This window comes from Salvelinus fontinalis, chromosome 32 (assembly GCF_029448725.1).
Source record: "Salvelinus fontinalis isolate EN_2023a chromosome 32, ASM2944872v1, whole genome shotgun sequence".
Lineage (NCBI taxonomy): Eukaryota > Metazoa > Chordata > Actinopteri > Salmoniformes > Salmonidae > Salvelinus > Salvelinus fontinalis.
This window is the reverse complement of record NC_074696.1, coordinates 41,768,337-41,792,264: the sequence shown is the minus strand read 5'-3', so window position 1 is coordinate 41,792,264 and position 23,928 is coordinate 41,768,337. Positions and strand designations below refer to the sequence as shown.

Below are 23,928 nucleotides of genomic sequence, written 5' to 3'. Positions count from 1 at the left end.
CTACCCCCAAGCCATAAGACTCCTGAACATCTAAACAAATGGCTACCCAGACTATTTGCATTGCCCCACACGCCCCCCGCCCCCCACCCTTTTATACTGCTGCTACTCTGTTGTTATCATCTTTGCATAGTCACTAATAACTCTACCTACATGTACATATTACCCACCGCTACCCCCCTGTATATAGTCTCGCTATTGCTATTTTACTGCTCCTCTTTAATTACTTGTTACTTTTATTTCTTATTCTTATCCATATTTTTTTTAAACTGCATTGTTGGTTAGGGGCACTAAGTAAGCATTTAACTTAAGGTCTACACTTGTTGTATTCGGCTCAAGTGACTAATACAATTTGATTTATATTATGATTAATTGGGTCTTGCATTTGAGGGACGAGAACTCACTCACAGACCTAAAGATTCCTGAAAGAAATAGATTCTTATCCAATATAAACAGAATTCCTAAACACGTGATACCGCTGAATAAACTACTTATCCCACAATGCTACACAGCTGTGGAGTTATTTTGTCCAACCACGTCGTGCACCTACCCGCTGACAAAGTATTTTGATTGGTGTGGCTGCCTCGGGACGGTTGTTGGTAGGAAGTAGCCTACAGATTCTGCCCGCACTCTCAGCTCAATACCGCTGTAGGAATGTGATGGAAAAATATGTGCCTCGGTTGTCAATATGTTCCCCGGCGTTTTCTATGCGCTTCTGGCGGGGTTTCTCGGGGCTGTCGCATCTTCATCTGCAAAGCTGTCACTTGGAGCCGATTACCTAAAAGGTGTATGTGAAACGGGGCTACGAACATGGGGAGAGCAGCGGAAATTTAGACAACCTGACGAAACTACCGCTTGTGACTGGGTGAGGAATCGCCGACGTTTAAGTGCCTGAATTATTAACGCGATGGGATTTGGGTGGCTTTGAATAATGTAGATGTCAATTTGTTAGCAAAGCAATTCGTCCGCGAGAAGGGAAGTTTGGGTTTTCCAGTGATGAGTTTAGGGGTCCAGATTCCAGCTCTTGCGCTCAGCATCAGCATCTCTCTCTGCTGGACAGGCGCATGCTGTGTGTCAAGCTCGTGTCGTACACGCGTGATTGAACGAGATACCTAGTGCAGTATTACATCATATATGTTTGTGTTAAACGAAGATATTTTCATATGTGTAGTCTATAATTTTATTTATTGCGGCCGAATGCGAGTCTGGTTTAACACATGGGCAATTTTCCATTCAATGTCAATATCGTATTGTTAATTGGGCTGCTTAAAATGACCTTCATGACGTTGGGTACGTGGTGACATGATTTTAAGGTTGATTTATTAGCCATATTATTTATTTGTATAGTCGTTAGGTAAATGCATGTAAAAAAAAATATATATATATAAATCTCAAGAAAAATAACTAAAATAGGCCTCAAATCCATGGAATGCAGCTCAACTATTTGATGTGACTCCAGTCCAAAACAATGTTGTTTTCATTCATGTTGTTTGTGTGTGTTTGCTTCAGCTCCACATCCCACTGAGGCTGCTTTGTGGGGGGCTGCTCTTCACCTGTAATGCTGTGATGTGGACGTTCCTCGCCAAGGCGCTCCGGTACTCTTCCTCCTCCACCCGAACCACTGTGACCACTACCGCTTCCAATTTCATATCTTCCGTAAGTATGTTTCCCTGTGGAAAAGACACTTCAAATTACTTGTAAATAATGTATAGGCCTAATAGCCTACAAGTGTATGGTTTGAATTAATAAACGTAACACAGATGTTCCTTTTTAAGTGTTGTCAGAGAAGTAAGTGTAATGTATGAGAAGTAAGTGTAATGTATGGTGCACTAAATTGAAATACCTGTATTGTGCCACAGGCCTTTTTGGGGCAGCTTATCTTCGGGGAGACCCAGATTGCGTTGTGGTGGGTGGGAATCTCCCTCACGTTCTCTGGCCTCCTGGTGCTTCAGAGGGCGTCCCCCAACGACCGAGCCAGGAAGGACGAATGACAAACCTGTCGGAAGACACAACTCATTAAGTGGTATAGAACGAAACCAGTAATGCAACGTATAGCCTACTATCTGTGACAAACAATAACATTTCTCGGGTGAAGGGCAGTCATGGCAACTTTGGAAGGTAAAGCGCTGTCAAAACATACCATGTAAGGAACATACAGGGATTTATGGTTTGAAACACTTTGACATCCTCAGCAATGTGTGCTTGCCATCGATTCTTCACCATGCTTACACTCGGCTTCAGATCACATAAAAGCTTTATTTTGCTCACCTATCCTAACATGACACGCACTGTCGACTTCCACACCAACATTGCGTCATTGCGTGTTCAAGGTGACGTGTGAACCGAAGTGATAAGTCTCACAAATGCTGCTACTGCTAGATATGCGCAAATACAGCAAACGCGTAGATATTCTCATAGCTTATTACAGTGTTCATACATGATGTGGCTCAGAGAATACACGTCACGACCTTGATAGGAACTTCTGTTGTATCATGTTTGTAGCCGAATATATTGAGTGCTTGACACTCACACGTTTTGTGGATTCTGAGGAGGTTTGGCCTTGCCTGCCTTTTATAGCAAATGTCTAAAAGAAAGTTCCTAACTAGGTCTAAACCCTAATAAATCAAACCAAAGTACACAAATATGTTGATCCTGCCTGGTATCCACTGTAACCACAGCAAGGCTCTGCTGTCAATGCAATGTGAAGTCAATCTGCTAAGTGGCCCAAAAAATCCTAGTGACCTTCCCAGCTGCCTGTAAAGTGATATGGTTTAGTTCACTCCAAAATCAAAATATGTAAGACATTTTCAACCCTCAAGTGGTCTAATGTCAAGATGAGACAAACTCCAATGATTGGAAAAGAAAGGCACTGTCTAACTTAATAATTTTTAGAGGGTGCCTGTCTTTCCAATTCATTTGGAGTTGAGGCCCAGAGCTGGATCTACACAGTAGACGGCCTGGACTTCTTGACATTAGCCCAAGTCTGACCTCAACTTAAATCGTGGAGTGAACTATCGCTTATTCCCTTTGGCAGAAGAGATTAATTTGACTTAATTCTGACTTAATAGGGTGTCTAAACAACAGTTACTCCAATGTCTGGCCTTTTAATTGAGTGCCACCAGCTTTTGCTTTTCAGCTGTAGACCTGTGTCATGTACAATGTCCATCCTAGTTTTCCATTGCAATTAAAACCAGTGTGAGGTTATCCTCGGGGTAAGGGAACCATCCCGTAGCACAGTCCCTCCCCTCTGCATCTTCCAAGACTTCCAAAAGGTCAAATGTTGCTATGGGGTTTCGAACCAAACTACAGAAAGTGGTGTTCTATTACAGGCATGTTTGTACTCCCAACAGTGTACTTCCCTGATATTCCTTAACACTGTGATGTGCTATTGTGGAAATGGGTTTTGTGCGTAATACCGACGACAAACGTTACTGTAGACAGGAGTATGACTTTACAACTTTCCTATACGATCAAACTTTGCCGTTTTTTTTTATACACATCATATGCATGCAACTAATAGTAGCTACCTGTATTCTGACTATCTATTAGACGATGATATGTCTGTAAATGCAGAAGAACACACTACGGAATCGGTTCTCCGTCCAGTTGCAGTACATTACAGACTGCAGGTTTTGTATGTAATGTCATCTACTTCCCTGGCAATGTGACTATCTATGCTATTGAATCGGGACGGGAGAAATCGGTGCCGACGTTTCTCCTGTGTTCTCCAGTCAGGCATAACTGGCGATAAACATTTACCTGTGAAGCCACTGTCACCGAGGGCAAGAGGAATCAAATGCATTAGAATAGTGGTTACATGAAACTTTTCTTTTGTCGCCAGCCCCTGAATGGGTCACATTTCTTTGAATGAGTATACTGTAGATATGGATATTATAAACTGTAGAGATTAGTTTGGGAGGTGCATATGACTGACCTGATAAACTCTGTGTTCCTGATTAGTGCAGCACAGCGGCCCTACAAGATGAATCAAGAAAGGGAATGTATTATAAATAAAAATGTATTATTAAGAATCCTTGAAATGGTTACTTGGACAATCCACCTCCCCATCCTTTGAATAGGTTGCTTGGCTCTTAGTAAATTGTGTATGATAAGTGAGGATTTCTCTGAAAATGGCTGTTAGCCAATAGAATTAGATTGCACATACTGCTGCTGTGTCTGTGTGTGACAAACTGTCATCATTTCTTGGACAACAGATGCAGAGAGAAACAGGTGTTTGGGCAGACCTAAATCGCTTTTTATGAACCATATCTAGTCTAACAACCTATTTTAAACTAACATTTGTAAGTGTCAATATTTTCAATTTGATGGTGCACAATATTGAATAAACCTCATCTAGGAAAGTGAACTTTTATGTTGATAAATGATTCATTATTCTAAATGACTAATGGAATTAAACGACCATCCATGGAAAGAGATGCACATCCAGGCAGAATTAATCAGATTACAGTCCAGTAAACTTTTCAGATTCGCTAATAAATTGACTCCGACAAAGGCCAGTGTGCTATAAGCATACCAAGTAAGGCATACAATAAATTGAAACTGTACAGAGAAAATAGGCCTATGAACACATAAAGGTCATTCAGAATGCAACACTACACTCAATTCCACAGGTGCATTATAGTGTCTACCTGGATACAGTCTTAAAGGGGATAGTTCACTCAAACTCTCACTTTATCTACTAAAATACATTGAGTGAACAATCCCTTTAAGACAAAATAATGACAGACGGACGACCATTTTCAAAAAAAAAACCAATACATTTATTGTAAATAATTTCCACATGAAAGTAACTTAAACCTTTGCATTCGGATAAACATTTCAAAGAGATGCACATTGTGAATAATCTATTTACAGCAAGTGTGTGTGTGTGTTTAAAAAGTGTATAAAGAGAGAGACATGAGAGAATACAAGTCCCTTTGTCAGAACAGAAGAGGATAGATTTGACAACTTCCCAGCATATCCTGTATTAATGAGTAGGACGCGGTCTTAGCGCTTCTGATCCGATTAATAGTAATTAAAAAGGTAGACCGAGCTAAATGACATTGCCACAAGCAATACCACAGATATTGCGATGAGTGAGATGCAAAACTTCACTCTCACACAGTATCTGTCCATGGGTTCGCAGCAGTATGGAGTTTAGCCTCGCTCTTCCAACGATCTTAGTTGTTGCACAAATTGACCCACTATGCGGTTTTACTTTGTGCATCTATGTCATATAGCTGAGTCTACCTTTAATGAAAGGGGCTAGGGTAACATGAGCTTTAAGCCAGCCTCTTCCTAAGGAACCTCATATACCCTTATTACACCCGTCTCTCCTCAGAGACTCTGGCACAGACAGACATGAATCAGATTCAAGAACTTCCCACTCCAGTACACAGATCTACAAATAATTAATACATGCCTGTGAAGCATACTGATATTGTACATGATCAGCTGATAATTAGCTGGAAAGGTACACTGGAATGAGCTGCAAAAGCACATTTGAAATATAAAATAATCAGTCTTGTTGGCGAAGCATTCATTCTGATAAGATAGTCAACTTTAATCACAGCATTTGATGAGATATGTGATAGTCACTACATAGAGATAAGGCTCCATCAGTTAGAGCAGGAGATGGCAGTATTGAGATGTAGGTAGAGTGTACCACTTTAAAATTAAATAAATGTGCATCAAATCAGAAAGACACAGTAGTAGATTTGACTGAAGCATCTTAAACTTTAAAGTCACCCATTCGATTAAAAAAAAAACTGCTTAGAAAAGGCGACTTTCACAATACAAGTCACTAAAAGTAGCATTATATTCAATCTTAATTGATTCTTTATAATATAGCATAAAAATCTATAAATGTGGTCCATACACACTTCAAATGGCATCCATGCCTTGCCAATGCACTCTGTATTCTAAATTTAAACTAGCAAACAATTTAGTTAGATGAATACATAACCATTGTGTTCATACAGTGTGGGTCGTAAAACCAGAGAATATGTCAGCAAAAATATTCCACATAAATTAAGCTGCTTCTCAAATGGCACTCTTACCTACACAGTACACTACAGCACTATATAGTGCCCAAAAGTAGTGCCCTATATAGGGAACAGAGTGCCATTTGGGACACAAGCCATAGTCGTTCTATTCATCACCAACAGCCCATATTCTTTCTACAGTAAGGCTCGTGAACACAATTGATTGTGTTCTAATTTTCTCACAGACAAAAAGGCATTTTCACTGAAGTATCTGCTTTGAATGAGGCTCGATTGTTTGCAATCGATGCCTAACTGCCCCGAGGCAATCTACTTCGACTGCTATGTATCTAGGAGACCGGTCTGTGTCTAAGTTTGAATTACCTAGCATTGTACACAATGGAGACTTTAAAAAAAAGTCTACTTCCAGGCAGTGTCTTTCAGGCTTCAATGCACATGTTCCACTGGCCTAAATTGCGTCACCAATGTTTGCTCCACAAAGCTTAACTGTGCCAGATTCATAAACAGAATGTCAAGCCGCTAACCTGTTTTTTTGACATGACATTTACAAATTCCATTAAGTGAACACAGGGAATTACACTTAGGTGCATGCTTCTGTTAAAAAAAAGTTTAAAATAATATGTACATTTCATTGACCAGTTTTCTAGTTATTGGGTGACCAATTGAAAAATCTCAGAGGGCATCGTGATCATTTTTCGATAGAAACAGTTGTCACCTACACCAACCAGTAAGACATCATGCCACACAGTGGAACAACAGAACCACCCACTGCCACCAGCCGGTTCCACAGTTGGACTTTCAAGCCATTGTTGTTCCCAATTCCATCTTCATCCTGTCATGACTTTGAGGGGACCCGTCCTGCACATAGACGTGACAGGAAGCAAATACCCTATTCAACTTAAAGTTACAGAGTTACAAAAATCTCTTTACCCAATTGCAATTGTCTTATAAGGCAAAGAATCTGCAGCTTGCAGGAAAAGATTTGGCTGTTCTAAACCGCAAAGCCTTGTGGGCCGTTAGTACAGTGTGGCACTGGCACCAAAGCTATAGCTTACACCATTTAGGCTACATTACGGAAAGGCAGAGGTACTGCAACATTGGAAGACAAAATCTGCCTTTCGGAACTGATTGGCTTTTCAGCGGACAGAAAACAATATGAATTCAGCTCATGCGTTTGCTTTGTTTAGACCTAGTCCTTCAACAGGAAATGACCAAATACAGGAAATACTTTGGGTTTAAGAGCATTTACATTTCCGTTTCTATCCCAAAGGCAAAGCCCAGATTTTAGCCAGCTCAGCTACAGGCTCTGGCCAGGTTACATCAGTAGGTGCTTTCTTCAATGGTAATCGTGAGAAAAGCAGAGAGGCATTATACAGTTCATAGTTTTGTAGGGCTTGGCAGTGATTATAAACAGAAGGGAAAATAGATTATACTTAATACAGATATCCAAATCAGCACCAGGCAAAAAAAAAAAAAAAAAAAAAAAAGGCCAGGTGTTCAAAACAAGCAGATAAAGATTTTTAAAGAAAAATGACCAAAAACAGAAAAGAAGAAAAAGAGTGTCAGAAGAGTTCATGCTCAGTGAAGTCAGGCGGAGGGAAGACTATCGCCCGCCCGCACCCTGAAAGACAAGCTGGTAGCACGGTTGCTGGAGCATGGCTTCCCGTCTCAGACAACGTACTGGTAATAGTCTGCCTTCCCGTGGTCAGGTGTTGCAAAGGGACTTAGCCAGGCTATAGAGAACGGATGGCCAAACACCACCCTCATGTTCATCCACTTTGTCCTTTTAGCCCATCTTCTCTCCTCCTTTTTCAACTGCTCTATGCCCTGTAGATACGATCCAACAACATGCAAAACATCAGCAGGGGCAATAACGATGTCTCAACATAATCCTGGCTACTTACATCTTTGGGACAGTTCTATTAAGACCCTCAATTAAGCTACGAGCAATATGAATCTAAGCACTAAGCAGCAGGGTTGGGGTCAATTCCATCTAAATTCAGGAAGTAAACTGAAATTCTACTTCCAGTTTACTTCCTGAATTGAAATTGACCCCAACCTTGCTAAACAGCGACAGGTAAGAAGGTAGAGAGGAGCATTGAGTGAGGGACTGAATGGGAGCAAAGGGACGCTGGTGGTGTGTTCAGTTCACGTACCGTCTCATCGGAACAGATGGAATGGACCTGGGTCCCAAACATCACCGAGGTAAAAATGAAAAAGAGGAGTCCCTCAAAGCAGAGGAGGATGAGGAGGATGACGGTCGCTGGAGGAGAGAATGTACTGCACTCTTGGGAGGGCCGAGGGAGGGAGGGAGGAGGAGAGAAAGGTTTAAACTGGAGGGCACTGATGGTCTGGAAGCTGAGGACAGGTGGGCTGGATTCCCTCTCATCGGGTAAGTATTATCTTAGGACTCAGGGGGCAGGAAAGGTGAGCCAAAAGTTGAAATCTTGTATGTATCAGGTAAATTGACAAATTAAGTCATGCTCTATCAAAGGATGTGGAAGGAGAACAATCTGGGTACTGGAGAGGAAGACAACATGACACTTGAAGAAATGGAAATAAATAGTTACAAAATGGAAACCACAACACCAAATCCATTAAACGTGTTTCTCTGTTGCAGACTTACCACGCAAAGTTAAAAACAGTATAGTGGATTTGGCTAATACATAGCGGAACAGCACGGTACTCACTTGTCCAGTCTGACTCAAAGCAGAAGATAAAATGAAAGGCAACCATGACCAGGGCATGGAGGGATATCAGTGCAATGTACATCTGAAGGGAGACAAAGAACATCGTAGTAACATTACATTACATTATGTAACCGTGCAGTACTCTTATTTTGAAAATGCAACTCTTATTTTGTCAAGATTTTAAATAATGTGATGCATTGGTGAATGTGAGGGAAAGCCTACAGATTTGTAGGAGGAGATGGACAGTTGAATTAGTCAGCGTTAACTAAAAAGTGCGAATGCTTGGACACCAGCAACATCTCATGTGAGTGAATGACGGCGTGTAGTGAATGTGTGTTCGAGTAAATCGCAGCATGTCGGGAGTCGCTCGAGGCTACACACTCACTGTGAAAAGCACAAAGAATTTCTGGTTCTTCTCTCCTACGCAGTTGTTTACCCATGGGCAATGGTGGTCCATCTTCTTGATACAGCGTTTACACACACTGCGAGGAGCACGCACACGAGGAGATGACATGAAAGCAGGGTAGAGCCACATACAGAAGAGGCCTGGAAATATGGTCCAAACCGTGACCTACACACCCTGCTCCTTCTGGGTGTATGAAGACCAGCCAGAATGCATACTTAATTATCCGTCAACTCAAAAACACACACCAACGCAGCAGAGAGAGAGAGAGGGGAGAGACACACACCACTCCTAGTTGCACGGTACACACTGTCTCCATCCCAAATGGCACTCTATTCCCTATGTAGTGCTCTACTGTTGACCAGAGCCCTGGCCAAAAGAGGTGCACTATATAGGGAATAGGATTCCATTTGGGACAAACGCCATGTTGACATTGATGGCGGCGAGAGATGGGAATAAGCTGCTGAGCTGGACTGTACTCTCTCCATCACACAGGGGAGTCAGAGAACGAATATTATCTGAGGGTAGCAGACTGACATCTCAACTAGGCCCTGAGACATCATCAATCAATCATCTGCCCTATGGAGCTGCAAAGGCTGCAATATGGTTAAATAGAGGTGCTCTGATACCATGGCATTCTCCGAAGGTGGAACAAGTGTATAGTATACATATCATGATTCCATCCTGTATGTCACATCCATTGACATTATTTTGATCAAATATAAATATCAAGTGTTGCTCCTTTTTCCTAATTCAACTTTTGTTTTTAGCCATTTGTCGTCCCTTGAAACTAGGTTCAAAGCACTTCAAAGTCCGGGGAACTCCTTCTTAGCCATCTAGTAAGTACCAGTGGGTATAAGTAATGCAGCAGGGCTGAGGCTGAACAACATTGGCGGGAAAGAACATTTGAAGAAAACAAGTGGAATGGGACAGGGCTCTCTAGACTAGTCCTGTACAGAACCTGCAGTGGTGAGCTCTGTCGGGCTTGATACTGCAGCACTTGGGACATTTGTAGACCACCTGACCAGGCTTGAGCTGCAAGCTCTCGATAAACTCCTTGGTCGCGTTCCCTTTAGGCACTGCACCCTGGGAGAGAGGCACGGGTTAGGACAGGGGCATTCAATCATATCTGAAACCAATACACAGTTTTTCTTGGGAAGACAACTTATTTCAAGATTGAAAGCTCTACATTTGACAGTTTCGCCTGAGAGTCCACTCACTGGGTGAGTCTCAATAATATCTCCTTTCTCCTGAAGTGTGCACTCGTTCACTACTGCCCACAAATCTAAAAGCATTGGATTGGTGGAGGCATGGGCTAGTGGGAATGTCCACCATTTGTTTGTAATTCCAGTCATTTCCTTTTATATCAGTGAAGGGACGTGAACAAGTGCACACTTTTGAGGGAAGGAGAGACAATTGGAACAAAGCTACAGAGTCACTGGCCGACAGAGACAGCCAGACTAACCGGGTCTGTGCACATGGCCCGGGCGTGTGAGGCCAGGGCGAGGAAGGCGAGGGTACTGAACAGAGCCCCGTTGATTAGACTATAGAGCAGGTTCTTGGCGGGCAGCAGCACGACGAAGAGCACCACGAACTCGGCGTAGAACACCAGGCACCAGGTGATGACGCCGCATACGATGCCGCAGCAGTCGCGGATGAACCACATGGTGTCGGAGTGGGGGAGGGTTGGGGGAGGGGCGCAGTGCTCGGGCTGCAGGTAGCCGGCTTGCCTCTCGATGTCCCTGCAACGGTTTGCCGGGCTCTTCTTCATTCTAGAGCGGCCGCAGCTCTCGCCGCATGCTGCTGGGAGAGAAGGGTTTGGACGGTTAGGGGTAGGCTACAGATACAGGTGAAGTGATGTCTGATGTGCCAATGTTGCATTGCATTTCCTGCGTTGTTGGTATGAGCTGTCGTTGTAGTGTAAATATATAGAGGGGGGACGTGAGAAACTACAGGTGTATACAGAAGAGAGAAGAAAGTGAGGCGGCGATGTTTCACTGTCTGTGCAGACAGTATTGTTGGAATGTGGTCTCTTTTCTGTTATTTGTTTGAACGTGGTGTTGTAGACTGTAAAAAAAAATGAAAAGGCTATAGACACCTAGATAATGTGTTGTCTTTTAATCTAAACTCATCGGAACTGTGGCGACGTATCAACTTTGACATGCAAATCAATCGTCTGTGCAAACAGACAATAACGGACAAAGGGAGTGAGAGAAGAGACGGCGGGGGAGAGTTTAGGAAGTTCCTGTTCGTCTGTTTAAGTATTCTGAAGTCTTTGAATTCAATTACCCTGGTCAAAATGTCCCTGCGGTCAGTTTTGGCCCACATTCACTAGAAACAGGAAGTCAGGGTAATAAAAATGGCCTATATCTCCAAAAATATTAAGAAACAGCATTACAAGTTAAAAACAGCTGACTATTCCAAAAATAAAACACTGCCTTTCAAATGTATTTATCAATCAAATGTGTTTTATAAAGCTCTTTTTTTACATCAGCATTTGTCACAAAGTGCTCATACAGGTACCAGCATAAAACCCCAAAGTGCAAGCAATGCAGATGTAGAAGCACAGTGGCTAGGGAAAACTCCCCCCTCTGAAATCTGGCCAATAAGAGGTCCGAATTTCATCCATCCACGTGGCCAATTCACTGGTATTTTCTATGTAATCTCACTTTTATGATTAGCCATACTAGCTTAATTGAGATTTAGCCAAATCGGCGAACCCTGATGCAACTGACATATTCCTGCCAAAACCGTTTTTATATCATGTTTGTAAAAGCACACTATTCGGGCATCCCTAACAGCAGCACTGATATAGGCCAGTGATTGTGTAGCCCCAGTGACAATCGGCCTGTGCTAAACACATTACCACACACAAATGCACTAAGACTACACCGTGCCCTCCCTCATCCCCCTGGCTGTCTCCCACATACACTACAGTATAGCACCCTGGTTAGTGCCTAGCCCCAGACTCTGGACAGTCTGCCTACACACACAAAAGGCTTTAGTGCTCTCCTGATGGTTAGTGGGTGGGAAGTCTGACCATGGACGTCACTTTCCTCACTCAGCCCAGGCATTTCGATCTGCTGCTGTTAGCCTGGATGTGTTAGCATATCACTAACGGCATCTAGCTAATTCACCAGGTCAGTGTGTCACTCTCTCCCTCTCACACACACCACTACAACACTCCCATCACGCAAGTCGTGCGTAACTAATAGCCAGAATGCAAGGATCCCTCTATGGATTTGATAAGCACAGTTGTGGAATGTTCCGTGTTAGCCTAGTTCATCATGAAAGCATATCATTCGTTTTGTCAAACTGCCAACAATTGAAAGGCCTTTGATGTGATCCATAACATGGATTATTCAGTTTGAGGCATTTCTGCTTTCGACAGAGGAAGTGGAATGCTAATATCTTGTAGGGGGGGGTCGTTCCAAGCCATGACACCCACCATCTCAGATTGACCTGAAATCGTTTCTGTAGTTAGAGACAGATAAGATTAGCATTCCTGCAAATTATTTTGTTGAAATATAATTTGATCTCTGAGAATTTAAGATAATTGATTGTGCCCAAATTGGCCATTTAAATGTATAGGATTCATATAATATTCAATACATATAATACCCATCATCAATTTGGACCAAATGTTTTTCGAACAATGAGTAAAACATGAGGAATCCCAAGAATTTGTCAAAAACCACCCACCAGCCCTGAATGCTGATTGGCTGACAGCCGTGGTATATCAGACCATATGACAAAACATTTATTTTTACTGCTCTAATTACTTTGGTAAGCAGTTTATATTAGCAATGGGGCACCTCAGGGTTTGTGGTATATACTGTGTTGTGTCGTGCCTAAGAACAGCCCTTAGCCGTGGTATAGTGGCCATACACCACACCTCCTCGGGCATATTGTATCAGAACAACCCGTAGGTGAATCAATGTTGAGAGATGACTGAGCGTGTCGCTCCCATAGAGTGAACAAAACTAACAGTATCTATTGTACTACATCATAACTACTGTTCCATTGAAACCCAATAAGTCAGGAACCTCACAGAAACGTGGTACTATAAACATCTCTTGCCGCTGCATAAATCCAGTGACAACCTGTTACCAAGGACGTCGCTACATAATGAATTCACTATAGCTGCTTCGGGATTTGTACTTTCAAGAAAAACACTGAGGCAAGCATCGATTAGCTATTATCTGCTAAATCAATGCTCTTTTGTGGTTGACTAGAAGTGGGAGTGTATAAACGCCACCACCGAACGACACGAGGCTGTTATCCTGAATGTACTGATTGACTACAGTATCGTCTTTGTCTTACAGCAGGAACTCCGTTCACAAAACGGCCATTCTATTTTGCCGTTCAAGACAGCAATAGTTGACAACAGTCACACATTTAGCCTAAGTCTCAGAATTCCACTGAGACTCCAGTATTAATAAACGTAATGTCTAATAGATATGACACTAACAACTTCAATGGACCAATGAACCATTATGGAAGATTGGATTGTGAGCACTATACTGTATGAGCGCTATACAGCTGAATGAGGCATCAGTTTAATAAATGATTTGTGGGGATGCAGGACGCTCTGCTGCTTGGATGCCTCCAACAGTAATTAATAAAACCAAGGAATGATGGCAGACACAGAGGAAGAGAGCACAGGAGAACGGGAGTGAAAGATGGGAGTGGAGGAGGGATATGGCTCAGTAGGATGAAATAGAAGTTAATTAACAGGCTGATGTGATTTACATTTATAACCTCTGCTGGCAGCCCCTGGCTTACATAAGCATGTCTAGGGTCTTATCTAATAGTCTAGATTTAATGTAGTAAGCCTTTGCGGTGTTGATCACAATGGTCAGTCTTGTCCTTAGTTTAATTGTTAAAATGTTGTATTTCGATTAACAATAAACAGAAAATGGTTGTATCAAGAACCTTGTATAAAGTTTTCAGTATGGAATTCCCATAGCAGATAAATTCTCTGGCGCACTAGAAATCCTAAAGATTTTCTGCAGCTGTAGAGATGCAATCCTAGGCAAATGGCCGGCAGATGGCGACATTGATCTGGTTTTGACGGTATTGCAACCATATCTATTCATTTGGAGATTTTCCTAACAAAAAATTCCACTGGCAGTAATAGTAAAATGACCAAAATTGAATAAAAATGGTAAATTGACCTGTCAAGTCACAATCACCGTTATTGAGCTAGAATTGCAAAGTAACATGGTTCATTAGCTGGCTATACTAATGAAAATCATATCGATTCTGTCAGATTCAGAATCTAATGCTAGCTAGCTAGGTAGTAGGCAGACACTAGGTTACTATTCTGTGGTGTATGTGGGAGACAGCCAGGGGATTGGGGGGCACTGTGTAGTCTAGTGCATTTGTGTCTAGGTAGGTCCAAGGATTAGCGTTGTTTCACAGATTTGGTGGCTTGATTTAGCTAGTAATAAGCTTGCTAATTTAGTTAGCTCGCTAGGTAACGTTAGAAACAACCATGATGATTTCAACTCACCCTTTCGTGGCCGAGGAAAAAATTTTCAGAGAATAATCCTCTTTTTGATTGTATGGCACGCTAACGTTAGCTAGGGTACACCATTCACAACAGCAAGTCGTAGTTGATTGTAGACAGTTAGCTAACTAGTTATCCTTGCTAGCGTGGGGTTAGTTAGCAGTACACCCCCTCTATGTGTCTCACGAATCACGATTCACACTTAACGTGTCGAGTCCATCGTTAAACTACAAAACCACTAGGTTTCGATGTTCCGGTTATTCGTATGGAAATTCCCATACGTGCAGACCTCCTGGTTGGGTGGGTGCCCGTTTCCCTCATTACTTAATCTAGAAAGCTCTTTGGCAAGCAAGGAAACAACAGGAAGTGCCCTGCCTGCCTTCCATGCACAAGATTTATGTGAGCTCCAAGGTTCTCTGGCGTTCCAAACACCTGAGGTTGCCCCTTAGTTAACAGTATCTTTGTTGCCTCTGCAAGAAGATCTAGGAACATATTTCCCTACCAATCTACTAAAAACTGACCTAGGATATCAGCGTAACTAATAGTTTAAAGACCGACAGATGGCGATATGAGTCGTTTCATCTTACCGTCCAAAGCAAACGCATGCAGCTGTCTATATAGTACTGTACATACATATGGACCAGTTCGTACATCAAACATTCTCCAATCCGGCTGCAAATGCATTGATTTCCTCCTTAACTCGATTTAATTGCGAGAAGGAATGTAAAAAACGTGGAAAATATACATACTTTCTTTATGAAATACTTTTTTCACCACCATGCTAGTGGCTAATGCTACTTCCTGATGATCTGCCCTGTATTCAGCCAGGGGTAAACAACAGACTACTGCAACCTGATTGGCTGAATGCAATACACAACATCTAGGGGTGTATTCATTAACGTTTACTGTTTAAGAACCAAACGGAAGCAGATGAAACGTGGAGGGACCTACCTGAATTTGTCCAATAGAAACTCTCATTTGCGTTTTCTATTTGGAGTAAACCAGAATCAGCTTAATGATTAGACACCAGGACTAGCATTCCTAGGCATTAGGCGCTCTAGCATGGTTGTGGAAAGGGGTGTTTCATAAAGAAAGTACACATATTATCCCCGCCTTCTCGCCATTAAATCGAGTTGAGGAAGAAATGGTTTATGTATGAACCAGTCCATGGGGGATAGGAGTGTATAGCTGGCTGCGTGTATTCCATTTGGACGGTAAGATGAAACTACTCAATATCGCCATCTGCCGGTCTTTGGGCTATGTAGCTAAATCAATTTAAACTCCCACTGCACGATAAAGTAGTCCTAGTTGATCTATTTTCCTCACCTTTGAGAAATAGATATTGTTATTTTGTTCATAAAAATATGTCCAAATTAAACATAGCAGTAGTCGAAGAAAAATCTACAATAAAAATGTCTGTGTTTGAATGCGTAAGAAGCTCATTTACATGTTATCTGAAAGGCAATAAAGTACCAATTCAAACGGTCCAAAAATACATACAAAAATTTGTGCAGTAGAATCGAATGGTAGAACTGTGTTGATTTCTACACTGATCCAGGAACAATCTAAATAGGTTCAGGCACTGAGGTATAATAAGAAGCAGATAAATGTATATATATTATCTATGCCTTTTTGCCGCTCTTTGATGACGTGAGAGAGCTGAAAAACGAGTGTTGATGCATCAAGGATACTGTACAAGTCAGTGAGGCCGAAAAGGTGTGTATTACGCATGGTTTGTCGGTAGGTTTCATTCTGAAAGATATTGCTGCATGCTCATGTTTAGTTTATTTTTTTGCGGGAAATAATTGTCCCAGATGAGGTCTACCTGGAGTTTTTGTTGATTGGTGAGTGCATTGTTGCTTCTGGTCGAGTACAGTATAATTCTAATATGAGGGACTCTGGACGTAGTGTTGTAACGAGTGATCTATGATGAGTCGCCCTCTTGCTGTCCCTATCCTAGCTCTGCCAATGCCACAACAGAGTTTTGGGGTGGTGATGAACTGGGCATGGAGTTGAGCAACACCCTGTCCAAATTGTTCAACAACAGATGCAGTGTGGACCCGAAATGCCTTTGCATCTTCCCTGGGGAACACTGCTGAGTGCTCTATGTGGTCGTGCTGGTGAGTGACTGACACCGAAACGGGGCCTCAAAGTAGAGCGCTTCACAGGTCCAAAAAGTTGGACCAATTCAGAAATGGATCCGTGGCTTTTCCACCTGACCGATATATATATATGATTTTTTTTTTGTGGTAAAGTTCCAAATGGACCCGAGAACAGTAAGACCCGTGGGAAAATAGACACAAACATACCCTTGTCAGTTCAGATCTGAGAGAGAAAGAAATCTCAGACGGGTTGCTGCCAGCGCCATTAATAAACGAGCGATATTGGCAAAATGCTCCAGTTACATGACCTTTAAACTGCCGAGAACAAATTACAAAAAAACGTTGTGTTTCGATGTGTAGCATATTAAAAACTTTATAGCCTATTGTTTTATTGTTTTTCACTTTCCTAAAACAATAATTGTCCACCTCAGATGTTAGAGATTTGAGCGCTAAATGCATTAGGGCATCGCATGCATGCACATAGGCCTACAGGCCTAGACGTCTACTGTATGATATAGATATTTTAAAAAGGGATATAAAGGAAGAGAAGCTTAGGCCTAGCCCTAGAGGCAGATGGAAAGGTAGAGATATGCAGGCGCTATGTTCCCGACATACATTCGTTATCCTTATCACAGATAGGCTACTACTGCTATACAGATGTAGGCGTACAGAAGGAGGCAAATTCGTTTTATTTTTTTTATAAAGATAAGCATTGTATTGTTAGATTAAAGGAGCAACTCTGGTAGGCCTAAAACATTCTTCCTCACCTCAAGGCTCAACCTGAGTCAGTTGGCGCTCTGGTGCACTATACCACACCAAACCTTCATAAAAGTTTCTTAACTTTATTAGGTTAATATCAATAGTAAGTCAAGTCATTGCTCAATGTTTATGGGTGAAATACAAACAGGTTATTATATTGCAGCATTAAATTACGTTTTGCGTCTTGCCCTCTGGTTTGACCTTTTCATGGTTTGAATGCAAGTAGCCCTATAGAAGGCTTGCCGGTAATTATATTACACTATACATACAAAAGTATGTGGACACCCCTTCAAATGAGTGGATTCAGCTATTTCAGCCACACATAAATACTTTCTTGAGACAAAATGTACTTGCTACGATTGTTATATGTTTTTTTCTCACCTAGCTATCTCAAGATGAATGCACTGTTTGTAAGTCGCTCTGGATAAGAGCGTCTGCTATATTACTAAAATGTCAAATGTTTACACTAATGCACTCCTATTTCAACATCCTGAACACTTCATAATGATCAATGTTGCCTTGTTTGCCAAACTGTCATTAGATTAGACTGTTGCAATCTTCTATCTTTCTGTATGCTGCCACAGTATCTGCTCTGGTGTGACATTCCGATTGGCTAGGCATAGGTCACTCTTTTCCAGGTATAGGTCTTCACGGTCCAACAGACCTGAAATTCTGAGATCCCGGGATCCTTCTTAAATACAGACGTCTGTCTCAGGTCTTGGTGGGTCTGATATACACTCAACAAAAATATAAACTCGATATGTAAAGTGTTGGTCCCATGTTTCATGAGCTGAAATATAAGATCCCCGAAATGTTCCATATACCCCAAAAGCTTATTTCTCTAAAATGTTGTGCACAAAGTTGTTTACATCTTGTTAGTGAGCATTTCTCCTTTGCTAAGATGATCCATCCACTTGACATATGTGGCATATCAAGGAGCTGATTAAACAGCATTATCATTACACAGGTGCACTTTGTGCTAGGGACAATAAAAGGCCACTCTAAAATGTGCGGTTTTGTCACACAACACAATGCCACAGATGTCTCAAGTTTTGAGGGAACGTGCAATTGGCATGCTGGACTGCTAGAATGTCTACCAAAGTTGTTGCCAGATAATTCAATGTTAATTTCTCTACCATAAGCCACCTCCAACGTTGTTTTAGAGAATTTAGCAGTACATCCAAACGGCCTCACAACTGCAGAGGGGTCTGCTGATGTCAACGTTGTAAACAGAGTCCCCTATGGTGGCGGTGGATTATGGTATGGGCAGGCATAAACTATGGACAACGAACACAGTTGCATTTTATCAATGGCAATTTGAATGCACAGAGATACCGTGATGAGATCTTGAGGCCAATTGTCGTGCCATTCATCCGCCACCATCACCTCATGTTTCAGCATGATAATTCACAACCTCATATCGCAAGGTCTGTACACAATTCCTGGAAGCTAAAACTGTCCCAGTTCTTCCATGGCCTGCATACTCACCAGACATGTCACCCGTTGAGTATGTTTGGGATGCTCTGGATCAACGTTTACGACAGCACGTTCCAGTTCCCGCCAATATCCAGCAACTTCGCACAGCCATTGAAGAGGAGTGGGACAACATTCCTCAGGCCGCAATCAACAGCCTGATCAACTCTACTGGAAGGAGATGTGTCTTGCTGCACGAGGAAAACATTGGTCACACCAGATACTGATTGGTTTTCTGATCCATGCCCCTTAAGGTATCAGTGGCCAACAGATGCATATCTGTATTCCCAGTCATGTGAAATCCATAGATTAGGGCCTAATGAATGTATTTCAATTGACTGATTTCCTTATATGAACTCTAACTCAGTAAAATCTTTGAAATTGTTGCATGTTGCATTTATATTTTTTGTTCAAGGCCTCGGGCATGTGCAATTAAAATTGATTGGACTCATCCTCTGTTAATTTAATGTGTAAGGTGATGAGAACTGCGCGAGCTCGTTATCTATGTCAGCCAATTCCAACTTAATAAAACGTATAGCTGAAACTGGTTCCGGCTGCTTACCTAACGTACGCCTGCTGCTGAGGAGAGAGCGAGTGAAATGAACCTTGGCCTAGGCTACTGTTGATTGCGAAGATATAGGCCTTTTTCATTAAAGTAAAACGAAAGCTACAGGAGAAAGAGTATATTGAAAAGAAGCAGACAAGGGGAGTGTCATCCGTGGGGACAAGTTTTAATATTGTAGTGGACAAAGATGAGAAGAACGTTGGCACGGCCAAATGGACTGTCTGCGTCTCGATATTCAGCATTGATGCAATTTTCAACCGTTAAATTATTTATTTTCGTAATTAGTATAATTTGTTTTATCTTTATTATTATGATTCTATATCAGTTAGGGCTGACCCCAATTAGTCGACCGAGATTGTTTTAGGCGAGCAGTAACAAATATATATAAATCTGCGCCCATCTCAGGGAACTACATTGCGCAGGCCTAGACTAAAAGCCAATTTATACTTGATCCAAAAATGTGGTAGGAGGGAGGCTCCGTGTGGAGGGTTTGACGCAATTGCTGAGCCTCCAGAGGCATTCAGAGGCCATCCTGTATGAACACAAACTCAGTTATATGACAACACCTCTGCGCTGCTCTGTGAAGCGCAGGAAATATGAATGCTCTGACTTCTGCGGAGGCCACATCACCATAAATGCTACATGGCCAATGCAGACGTTGGATTGACCATGCGCGCAGATGCACTTCTCCAGTGCGCTCTCTCCCGCCAATTTGTGCTCTTTAATTGTTTCATAACTTCATTGTGTGAATTGTTTGCGTTTGATTGTTAGTGTATATCAATTCTCAATTACATATCACCAGTAGTACATTTGCCGTTAATTCCAAGAATGTCTCATCTACAATGTTTGTTACTTTAGTTAAGGTAATTTATTTGAAGGCATTCAGTATTATTATGCCAGTCTTCCGGTTCTCATTGTCGGAGTGGACACATTGTTTGCAGAGTGCACAACCTATGCTAACCTTATGAGAAACACGTTTTCGTTGATTTCATTCCTTTTATGAGTTTTGCCAATTTAGTTATTGTCTTTTATTTGTGGTGGACGCCACACTGTAGGAGAAGGTGGCCGTGTTCAGTGGCCATCCTGATCATCTCTGTCACACACAAGGGTATGGTCACCTGTGTCAGGAAGGTGGGAGGAGGCAGCCTGGACCCAGAGAGCATCTTTGAGATGACAGAGGTGAGATAGGACGCATGCGCTCCTCTTCATATCATCTGTCGTCTCTCACCACAACAAACGTATTAGCATTGAATGTTCAGCTGTATCAAAGTTGAACCTTATCAGCACATCACAAAGTTGTTTACACAATTACACCCTTTGGGGGGAATTTTGTGCAGAGGAAATTCATGAAGTGTGTGTGAATGTACAGTTCATTTTGTTTATGGGAATGCAATGCAATGTATATGTATCCAGGTGCTGTATACCGGAGAACGCTACACACACACACACACACACAGTCTTGTACAACTAACCTAGTGGGGACACATAATTCAGTCCCATCCAAAATCATTTTTTCCGTAACCCATAAACCTAACCAGGACCCTTACCCTAACCTTAAACCTAACCTTAACCTGAAAACGTAACCTTAACCCTAAACCAAACCCTAGCTGCTAACCCTCACCCTAAAACTAAGCCTAGCTCCTAACCCTAAACCTAATTCTAACCTTAACCCTAAACCCCCTAGAAATAGTATTCAACCTTGTGGGGACAATTTTTGTTCGTTTACTATTCTTGTGGGGACTTCTGGTCCCCACAAGTATAGTTACACACACACACACATTTTTATGCTCTGTTGTATATCTCTACAGACAGGGAAACGGGTAGGGAAAGCCCTCATGGAGCTTCTGCAGAAGGAGTGTCTGGGAAAGAAGAGACAGAAAGTAGGCTTTAAAAAATAAATAAAAATCTATGCAACAGTGTTAAATGTGTCTGTCTTCCCTACACTTCAAAGCAGGGAAATTTTGAATCACCTATAGAAATGACCTGTATGAGTATTTTGATAAAAGGTTAATGATGTTTACTTGAATGCTGAACTAAGGTGGAGGCGGCAGATGGCAAACATGTTTTTACCACTATTGAATGTACAAATAATGACCAAATTCAACAAATGTGTAAGTTGAGCAGTGTGTCCTTGCCATTCAAATGGCTCAAATAAAAACTAAGCCTCTTACTTTTGTCTTCCCGATTGGTCAGGATTACAACGAATGTTCAGCATTTAGTGAAGTTAAAACCGAAGACTACTTATATTGTATACCTCTATAACTGAATATGTCTGAATATCTTTTTCTATAATTGAGTAGATATTCTGATGGCGATAGTCACTGTGTCCTATTGTCCTTAATACGTGTCAGATTCATCAGAGGAGCATAAAGTGCACAACCAAAAGAGCAGATGTGAGACAGGACCATTTCCACTGCCTAAGAACCGTGGCCTGGAGCAAATGGTCTACTTTGCCAGAGAGGATACCGGTCCAAAGAAACACGTATGTATTCTACTTCACCATTTAAAAACCTGACCAAGATCCTGAGTTTAAAAAAATAAAAGCAAAGAAATGAATTTGCATCGCAATAATACCAAAGACAACTGATTTAGTTGACCATAAAGTGAATAAGAGATGCCATTTGACTCATATTAGAACCACTACACCCTATTTTTCTTTTTCAAAGTACAGGGTGGGACCGCTGGGACGTGCAGAAATCAGATAAGGATGTCACAGTGCATGTGATGTCTGGGACTGAGAGAGTATCAGGTTCTGAGGTTGGACAGCTCCAGCTCCAGGCATCAGTTTTCAATTACACTGTGTTTTTCCCTTTTGTGGAGAGAGGACATAAATTGCCAGGCTCCACATTGAAGCAGTCATTCAACAACAGATCTAACCATGGAGTTCAGAAGAACCTGTTTGGTTTTTGGAATACTCCTCTTGGTGAACTGCTCATTCCAGCAGGCTTTCCCTACGAAGAAAACGGTTAAAAAGGGTAGGTGGTGGGTGCCTCACACTCTATATAATGGTCAGAATGATATTTACGTCCAGTGTTGAAATTGTTTTTAATCAATCATTTTGAATCTGAGAGAAATTAAATGTTTGTTACACACAGCTCTTATTGTTCGGGAAGATTAACTATTTTGAGTAAAATATGATTTTATTAGTCTTGCCAGAACATTGCCTGCAATACACATCAATAATTTCAAGCAACACATCTGGCATTGCCACCTCACTGGAGGAGTAGCCTATTGCTCCAACTTTGTGTCATCTTTGAGTCCATCCTGTTCCCCTCCCCCGTTTCTGTTCTGTCGTGCTCCAGATGAAAGAAAAGATGCAGCCATAGAGGAGCTGCAGAAGCAGATCGACGACATTGTTCAGGATCTAAATATTATGAAGGAGCAACAGGCTTTGCAGTCAGGTGAGATTCACACATATACTGGTATTGTTCAGGACCCTTTGGACATAAATAACAGTATCGGTTTCTGTTTTAACACTTCTAAAGATGCTCTGACACTACAATTTTCACTTGGCTCCTCAGTTTGTTTGAAAGGGGTCAAGGTTCATGGCAAGTGTTTCCTGGCTGAGCCGCGGAAGAAAAGCTACCATACAGCCTTTGACGACTGCATTGCCCTGGGGGGTGTACTCGGTACCCCCTTGTCCAAGGACCAGAATGACCAGCTCAGCGACTACGTCTACCAGAGCATCGGCCCAGGCGAGCAGATATGGCTGGGCATCAGCGACATGGTGACTGAGGGCAACTGGATGGATCAGGTGGGCAACAGCATCCTCTACAAGAACTGGGACTCTGATTCCAGATCCCCAAAGAAAGATCGTTCCCAGAACTGTGTCATCCTCTCAGAGGCCACTGGTGGGAAATGGTTAGACAAGAACTGTCGTGAGGAGAAGGCCTCTGTCTGCGAGTTCAACATAGTCTGAGACACACCATTTGTTAGCTGCATTTCCCATGCTTGAATTATATTTCTTGTTCGCTACCTTGAATTCTTTTCTACAATGTACGCTTTGGTTTTAAATTCAACCCCTGAAAATGTATATTTTTTAACAAGTTACTGACACTTTTCTAGAGCTGATACCCAGACAAAAATGTTGGAGAATTCTTTGTAAAACATGGAGGTGGTTTCTTGGACACAGATGAAGGATTATCCAGGACTAGGATTAATCTGTGTCCGGCGAAACTGTCCCAATGACAATGACACATTTTCATGTGAATATGCACAAGTATGAGATCCTTACGTTATCATCTAGATTTATGGTACTTAATCTGTTGCTTTCCTTTCTAATTTACAACAATTATGTCAGAGAGCTAGTCTTTGAATACTTGTTTGTTAATCACAAGATGTTTAGCCTGAACACATATACATCTCAATAAAAGTTATGAAATTATAATAGGGGTTTGTCTAAGGCGTCTTGCTAAAGGTTTGGTT

General features: G+C 41.9%; 3 protein-coding genes across 8 annotated transcripts; 2 read left to right on the top strand and 1 right to left on the bottom strand.

The window, feature by feature from the left end:
* Positions 1-537: 537 nt before the first annotated feature.
* On the top strand, positions 538-4,028 carry LOC129831379 (transmembrane protein 42-like). The gene is made up of 3 exons (XM_055894731.1): positions 538-862; positions 1,507-1,653; positions 1,857-4,028. The coding sequence occupies exons 1-3, from the start codon at positions 686-688 to the stop codon at positions 1,986-1,988; spliced, it is 456 nt and encodes a 151-aa protein (XP_055750706.1). The 5' UTR covers positions 538-685; the 3' UTR covers positions 1,989-4,028.
* A 726-nt stretch (positions 4,029-4,754) lies between these two features.
* LOC129831376 (palmitoyltransferase ZDHHC3-like) lies at positions 4,755-15,126 on the bottom strand. Of its 2 annotated transcripts, none has more exons than XM_055894725.1 (7): positions 14,608-15,126; positions 10,558-10,895; positions 10,054-10,178; positions 9,075-9,171; positions 8,690-8,771; positions 8,156-8,286; positions 4,755-7,826 (listed from the first exon to the last, which is right to left on the bottom strand). In XM_055894725.1, exons 2-7 carry the CDS (start codon positions 10,861-10,863, stop codon positions 7,668-7,670), a joined length of 900 nt encoding a protein of 299 aa, XP_055750700.1. In that variant the 5' UTR covers positions 10,864-10,895; positions 14,608-15,126; the 3' UTR covers positions 4,755-7,667. The 2 variants fall into 2 exon arrangements, with proteins under 2 accessions (XP_055750700.1, XP_055750699.1); XM_055894724.1 differs by having other exon boundaries at positions 10,558-10,892; positions 14,608-15,125.
* Positions 15,127-15,162: 36 nt separating this feature from the next.
* On the top strand, positions 15,163-23,890 carry LOC129831377 (tetranectin-like). 5 transcript variants are annotated; one of them, XM_055894730.1, is made up of 5 exons: positions 15,163-20,682; positions 21,855-21,985; positions 22,175-22,478; positions 22,806-22,904; positions 23,025-23,890. In XM_055894730.1, exons 3-5 carry the CDS (start codon positions 22,382-22,384, stop codon positions 23,420-23,422), a joined length of 594 nt encoding a protein of 197 aa, XP_055750705.1. In that variant the 5' UTR covers positions 15,163-20,682; positions 21,855-21,985; positions 22,175-22,381; the 3' UTR covers positions 23,423-23,890. The 5 variants fall into 5 exon arrangements, with proteins under 5 accessions (XP_055750705.1, XP_055750701.1, XP_055750702.1 ...); XM_055894726.1 differs by having other exon boundaries at positions 21,855-22,478; XM_055894727.1 differs by having other exon boundaries at positions 21,312-22,478.
* Positions 23,891-23,928: the final 38 nt, after the last annotated feature.